Genomic DNA, 7500 nt, shown 5'->3' with positions numbered 1-7500 from the left:
TCTGCTCAGGTCGGTCAGTGTCCTCCAACCCCCCCAGGGTTATCTCAGACTAAACATGTCAGTCTGATGTGGCTCTATGAAAACACACTATCCAGGTGCATTATGGGAAACGTAGGATCCAGTGTTTTTGCACTAAAATTCAGTTTGTCTCCAGCTCTGCCAACCCCGACCTCTAGAAATAACTCTCATCACTAAACTGTGGCAGAGATGCTGCGGCAGCGTTTTCTTTAATGAACAGTGACGTCACCAGGAGGCGTTATAAATAAAGTTGAGTCTGTGGTTCGGACGACAGCAGCTCTCTGGTCCAGGTCAGTGAAACATGGTGGTTTAAATCTAAATAAACAGGTGGTGAACTTCTCCTGTACCAGGATCTTTAACCTGGACCAGGAGCTGAGACTCTGAACAGAACCAGAACCAGTTTAATGATGTGGACTCACCACAGGTGGAGGTAAAACTGTGAGGTCGGGGGCCAGGTTCACAAAACTCCTTAAGTTAAGGTTTCCTTAAAATGTTCACTGAAGTTTTTAAGGTTTTATCCTGATCTTAGTCTCATACTTAAGGAATCTCTTAAAGTCAGTTAAACCTTTGTGACCAAGTAAGGAAAAAACTAAAGGTTCCTCTGACTCTGTCTGAACTCCGAGGAACATGAACTCATCTTCAGAAGAGAACCTGATGGATCTTCAACAGGAGGAATTGATCTGATCGACAGTTCATGATGTGTCTGATCGCTCTGCCTCCAGCAGCTGAGCTCCTCAGCTCCTCTCAGTTAGTGGTTGATCAGATATTTATGAGGAAAACAAACATGTCTGAACATTTCACTGATGTGTTCAGTGTCAGCGTGTTTGTGACAGAAACCTGTTGCACTTACATTTCCTATAAAACCTGTTTACTGTTGAACATCATTTCCAGGAGGCAGAGTTTGTTCTGTGGAAGAAAACACTGAAGCACAGACAGACTGATGTAACATGTAGAACACGCTCAGATTTAAACCCTGTGAGGAGGCTGTTCACCGGCTGGTCGACAGGGAACCTGTCCTGAGAATAAACGGTTGCACCAGAAACATCCAGGACAGGCCTTTTCTGTTTGGATGGTGAGATATCAGCCGCTGTGTGGTTGTGTTGGTTGTGGTGGTTCTGTCTGATGGACTGTGGTGAAATGAGGCGTTCATGGTCCCCCAGGATGAATGGAATAACTGCTGATCCTCTGACTTTTTCTCTAGCGCCATCATCAGGTCACACTTTGGTTTATGATCAAATACCTGCACAGAGGAGGTGGTGCTTTAAATGGAGGCGTGACCCTGATCAGCCTATCACAGTCCCTCTCCTCTGTGTTTCAGCTCACGGCAGGAACTTCCTCCTCTTCCTGTTTGTCTCCGTGCTGTTGTCCGGCCCCCTCACAAACACCTTAGAAAACACAGAGCGAGCTGCTGCCAGTCTGCTGTGTGGCGCTGAGCTGGCAGCCAATCAGACGCAAGAACTGATGCAAAGAGCAGCCACGCCCCTCTTCTGTGAGACCCGCCCACTGTCACTATCACAGTACACTACTGAAAATACTGCTAAAAATACTGCTTTTGCTACCACCACTACTGCTACTAATACTGCTGAAAATACTGCTAAAAATACTGCTGTTACTACCACCACTACTGCTACTAATCCTGCTGAAAATACTGCTAAAAATACTGCTGTTACTACCCACACTACTGCTACTAATACTGCTACTAATACTGCTGAAAATCCTGCTAAAAATACTGCTGTTGCTACCCACACTACTGCTACTAATACTGCTGAAAATACTGCTAAAAATACTGCTGTTACTACCCACACTTCTGCTACTAATACTGCTGAAAATACTGCTAAAAATACTGCTGTTGCTACCACCACTACTGCTACTAATACTGCTGAAAATACTGAAACCAGAGCTGCTACAACCTCAACATAGATCCTGAATGAATTCAGTTTAGTTTTTACAAACACTGAAGTCATGAGTGTGTGTGTGTGTGTGTGTGTGTGTGTGTGTGTGTGTGTGTGTGTGTGTGTGTGTGTGTGTGTGTGTGTGTGTGTGTGTGTGTGTGCGTGCAGCTGTGTTGGACAGGGTCAGACAGATCAGCAGTGATGCTCAGGCTGTTGCAGGAAAAGTCCACAGCTTCATTGCGGTTCTGAGCGACAGCGTCCGACATGTTGGTGAGTGACGGTGGAGAGATGAGGTGTCACTGCTTCATTAAGTTAATATACACATTAATATTCACATTAATAATGTGAATATTAACACAACACATATAGAAAACCCAACCAGACATAGTTGTGTAACGTCGTCTTTGTTCCTCGACCTTCAGTGACTCAGTTTCTCAGTCATCAGTCGTTCTGAAAATGAAGCTGAGCTTTAGTTTCCAGATTATTACAGCGGCTGAATGTCCCACTGTCACAACAGACACTTGAACTAACTTGCCTCTTGTTAAAAAAACTAATTATTTTAAGTAAACAGGATGTGCAGTGAGTCACATGACGTCAGCTCAGGGAACAAACATGGCCGACAGCAGCCTGCCTCTCTGGGTGTGTGCAGGTAGACACACAGGTGTGTAGACATACCTGTGTATACTCACCTCTGACCTCTGACCTACAGCTCGCACTCTGAGGAACGTCCTCCACTTCCTGGTGGACATCGGGGACGTCTGTAATGCCAAACTGGGCTCCCCGTACAGGAAGTGCCAGGCGGTGTTCACTGAGGCTCGGGCCGACTGCTCCGAACTGCTGGGAGAAGACTTCAACTTCCTGTGTGACATCGTGGACGGCTTCCTGCCGCTCTGCAACCTCGCCCGCGGTGTGTTCACTGACACCATCACCTTGTACAGACTTTGACCTGTAGTTTTGTCCTGAGGTTGATGAGATGATTTGATCCGTGATGATGAGAAACTGACAGATAATTAACTCCTGATCACAGGATTGATGGAAATAATTGATAATTGGAACCTCAGCTGTTTGTTCTAATCATGTTCAGTATTTAATTCTCCTCTGCTGTGACCATCTGTCACCTCATGATAAACTCCCATCCATTCAGTCTCTCCTCTTCTTCTCTGGTTTCTGTCACAGTAACTGAATACTTTTGAGTTTTGGAAATTTTATACAGTAAATCAATAACTGATTACAACTAATTGACAGATTAATTAATAATTAAGATAATCAGCAGTTGCAGTTGAAGCAATGATCAAGATGTTTAGATTCAGAAACAGAAACAACCAAACTCTGTATAAACTGCATCTAAAGCCTGTGTACAGACACTAAGCACTCTACTTTATATTTGATTGACTTTATTCATTTTAATGACAAACAGTCACATTTTTATTTTACTTTAATGTTTAAATTTATGTTAGTATTATTTTAACAGACTCATCTTTTAATGTAGATATTTACTGTAAATATCACAGTTGTTGTCATGGAGACCTCAGTGTCTTTGTCCGTTCTCCATCTGTTTCAGCTGGCGAGCTCTTCTGTGTCATCCCCTCCTACGTTGCCAAGCAACTGAGAAAACATCTGGCAGCTCGTGAGTTCATTATCGTCATCCATTAGTTTACCTGCTCATCCTGGGAGGAGCCAGTTCCAACTGACACCTGGTGGGGGAGGGGGGGGGGCCCTGACAGGTCTCCAGTCCGTCACAGTCATGTGTCCGTCTCTGTCTCTCTGCAGCCACCATCGCCGCGTTTGAGCGAATGAAGCGCGAGTTTGAATTCAACATCTCGGCCTCAGTGACCTTTGACCTGGACGCCAACAGCAGCCGCTCCCTGCAGCAGGTGTCTCAGGACATCATGGAGGAGGTTTCCTCAGACCTGCAGGTGTTTCAGAAACTCAGCGGACCCTTAAAGTACGGCGGCCTCATGCTGCTCACCTGCTCCTTCCTGAGGTGAGGTCTGAGATCAGCTGTTTCCTGCAGGTGTGATGAGCAGGGTGCACTAGTGTGGTTACACTGTGTGTGTGTGTGTGTGTGCAGGGCCGTGCGCTACAGATGCAGGTATCTGCATGAGCTCGACTTCGACAACATCTACATCAGCTCTGAGTTTGAAGAGCTCGACCAGCAGGTGACCTCCGGGGGCGGAGCCTCAGTCCTGCCAATCACACGTAGAGAGGCCAAGACCTACATCACACCACGTCAGTACTCCTGTGTGTGTGTGTGTGTGTGTGTGATTTCAGCTGGTGATGTAACTGGGACAAATATAAAGATGGTTCCTGATTGGTTGCTGTGTGATGTCACAACACATTGAATAAAAAAATGATCCAAGGCTGAAAGATGAAGTGGACTGAAGTGAACTGAAGTGACCCGTGTTTCCCAGTGTCGCTGCACCTGTCGAGCAGAGAGCGGCAGGTGGTGTTGGTGGGCGTGGTCTCAGTCCTCAGACACCTGGCGATGGGGGGTCTGCTGGTGGCGCTGGACTTCCTGGTGTTCTGGATGCTGGATCAGGTGCACCACCAGGTGAAGGGGGACGTGGTGGCGCGGGGTGAGACGAGATGAGATGTGACCGTGTTGCGGTGTGGTTAAAGTGACGGTAACCATAGTAACCACTCCGTTCTGTCAGCTCCGGTCACCATGGCGGTGCAGGTGAACGGATCAGGTCTGGCCTCAGACGTCTTCAGAGACCTGGTGTCTTCATTCAACGTCCTGCAGGAAGGAAACATCACAGTGATCAGCAGGAAGTGTCTGCTGCCGCCGTCAGAGCCGGACCACAACACCTGCTTCATCCTGGGTGAGGACAATGAGGGGATCAATCAATCAGTCAATCAGTGAATCAATCACTCAATCAATCAGTCAGTCAGTCAGTCAGTCAGTGAATCAATCACTCAATCAACCAGTCAATCAATCAAATTAGTCAATCAATAAGTCAATCAATCAATCAGTCTACCAGTCAATCAATCAAATTAGTCAATCAGTCCATTTCTGACCGTTCATAGACCAATCAGGTAAAAGGGCCGAGGTCGGCCTGAGGTCATCTTCAGACAGATCAGGTCTGAACAGGTAACGTTTTGATTGACAGCTGAGAGACAGAGATGACAAACACCTGGACGACAGGACCAGGTCCAGTTCACAACAGTCTGTGGAGTCCAGATACACACACACAAACAGACACACAAACAGACACACACACACACACAAACAAACACACAAACAGACACACAAACAGAGGATTTTATATTAATATGAAGCCTGTAGACTCACACTCTGACATCAGCTCTGCGTGTGTGTCTGACCTCCTGCTGGTTCCTGCTGGTTCCTGCTGGTTCCACTGGTTTTACTGGTTTTACTGCTTCTGGTTCTGTCTGTGTTGCAGGGTTCCTGCTGGGTCTGGCTCTGCTGGTCTCTCTGACCGGAGGATTCGTTCAGCGCTGCAGACGACTCATCTGTGCTTCATATCATCCAGAGAGAGAGCAGGTATAAACACACACACACACACACACACACACACACACAGGGAGCTCTCATTAGAACAGTTTAAGACCAGGTCTACGTTACTGATCAGGGTCCAAGTGGGTTCAGCAGACTCTGTCCACAGTCCAACACCTGGACAACATGAAAACAGGTAAATCTCTTCTTCTGGTGTTTGAAAGCTCAGAGCACAGATCCACTGGTCCAGTTTTAACGGTGTCACAGTCTGGAGGCTGAAACTGTTCGTCTGAAACACTCAGGGACCTGGTTCAAGGTCTCGTTCTGAGGATAGTGTCTCACGTCTCTGTCTCAGCTGTGAACTGTCTCATCAGACAGATTCAAGTTCTCGCACTGAGACGTGACCTCAGACGTGAACCAAACACAAACTCCAGCTCTTATTTTCCTCGAGGTTTCTGGACGACAGCCAACCACACAAAGATCCTCATCACACCGAGGATCAGGTGACAGGGAGCAGGAGAAGAAGAAGATGCCGCAGGGCAGATTTTCTACCTGTAAACCCCGCCCCCTCCTGCTCTCAGTAAAGGTGTGTTTTTCAAACAGACAGACAGGTCAGACACTCAGAGCAGAGAGGAAAACCAGCTGCTGTGGGTGAAAGGTCACTGAGACTGAGGCATCTGAGGAATCTGCAGAATTAAAGTATGAGAGGAGGAAGCAGGAGGCAGGTCTGAACTCATCCCCCCTGGGACCTGAACCACACACAAACCCACCGAGTCTCTAAACTGAGACCTGAACCACACTCAGTCACTCAGGTCAAACTCCATTCAAATTTCATTCAATTTAATTTGACTTTTATTTTACAGCAGAAGAAGTGAGGAGTCCATGTGACCCCCTCCTGCTCCCAGATCCTGCACAAACAGTCTAATCGTTCTGCACCAAAACCTGATGAATGAAGAGTCGTTTATGAAGCTGGTGCATCACATGATCCTGTGACATCATCCATGGTCACTGCAGGTGTATCCTCACAGGACCACGACCCCTGCCTGTAACAGACTCACAACCTGCTGCTGTCTACACAACACACTCCTTCAGAGGCTGGTGTGAAGTGTCTCAGCCACAGGAGGAGGAGGAGGAGGAGGAGAGTGAAACATGTTATTGTTGTTTGTGTGTTCATCAGGAGAGGATCCAGTTCCTCCATCAGCAGATCCTGGACCAGAGGAGGACAGAGGGGGAGGCCCTGAGGAGGTCTGCAGTCAGGAGCATAGCTGACCGAGGAGGAGGAGGAGGAGGAGGGAGTCACCTTCAGACCCTCCTGCTGTGGTACAAACATGGAGCTTAAACGTCTTTACACATCAGGACTGATGTGAAATCCACATGACATTTTGTGTGTCTTTGTGTGTGTGTGGGTGTGTGTGTATGTCAGGTTACCTGGAGGAGCTCACCTGTCTCACCTGATGGGCGTGTCTCCATCAGTCACCTGTCTGGCCTGTGGAGAGGTGGTGAGGTCAGAGGAGGGCGTGGTCACCTGTGACGTCCCACAGTGTTCAGGTAAACACACCTTAAAATTCTCAGTGGACATCAGACAGGAAACAGCCCAGAAGTCACACCTGGGTCTGTAAAGGGGGGGGGGGGGGTACAGGTACAGGTGAGCAGTTAAAAGATTCATGAGTTTGGATTAAACACTGAAACACTAGAAAGATGTTTCTAACACTCAGACAAGATTCTACAACTACTGGCTAGTGATGATCAGGTGAACATGTGGTTCATCACTTCTTTAAGTGATTATAATACATGTGTAACACTACATGATGCAGCCCTAAGCATTAGCTTAGCTCCTGTTGCCTAGCAACCCTGACAACAGAACTTCCTCCTCAGAGTAACCTGAGGTTTTAAGCTCCTCAGTTTCACAGTTGAACTGTTTCAATCCTCAGACTCTCTGTCTGTCGATCCTTTTCATTACTGCAGTGCTATGAATTCTGGGATATGTTGGACCCAGGAAAAGAAGGACACATCTGAAGGAGCCTCTGAGACACAGTTTATATGTTAGTGATGTTTGACAGATTCATGTTGACAGAGAGAAAAATATAAAATAATTATCTTTAAAAACATGAACATTTATATCAGAAGAAGAAA

At 46.9% G+C, this 7500-nt stretch overlaps 1 protein-coding gene across 2 annotated transcripts in view; it reads left to right on the top strand.

The window, feature by feature from the left end:
- dcst2 (DC-STAMP domain containing 2) overlaps nt 1–7500 on the top strand; it is a 15617-nt gene that overhangs the window by 1730 nt on the left and 6387 nt on the right. The window contains exons 2-14 of one of the 2 annotated variants that reach the window (XM_071469825.1): nt 1–9; nt 1337–1507; nt 2079–2180; nt 2620–2817; nt 3472–3537; nt 3681–3894; nt 3982–4139; nt 4322–4486; nt 4565–4732; nt 5315–5415; nt 5819–5953; nt 6545–6687; nt 6791–6915. The exon at nt 1–9 is cut by the window's left edge and continues 251 nt beyond it. In XM_071469825.1, coding sequence (XP_071325926.1) covers nt 1–9; nt 1337–1507; nt 2079–2180; nt 2620–2817; nt 3472–3537; nt 3681–3894; nt 3982–4139; nt 4322–4486; nt 4565–4732; nt 5315–5415; nt 5819–5953; nt 6545–6687; nt 6791–6915 — 1755 coding nt within the window. The remainder of the gene's footprint in view (nt 10–1336; nt 1508–2078; nt 2181–2619; nt 2818–3471; nt 3538–3680; nt 3895–3981; nt 4140–4321; nt 4487–4564; nt 4733–5314; nt 5416–5818; nt 5954–6544; nt 6688–6790; nt 6916–7500) is intronic. The other variant, XM_071469826.1, reaches the window with a different exon arrangement.

Source organism: Trachinotus anak, unplaced genomic scaffold, assembly GCF_046630095.1.
Source record: "Trachinotus anak isolate AG129_WGS33_773 ecotype Australia unplaced genomic scaffold, CSIRO_AGI_Tana_v1 ptg000032l, whole genome shotgun sequence".
NCBI lineage: Eukaryota > Metazoa > Chordata > Actinopteri > Carangiformes > Carangidae > Trachinotus > Trachinotus anak.
This window is presented reverse-complemented; position numbering and strand designations above follow the sequence as displayed.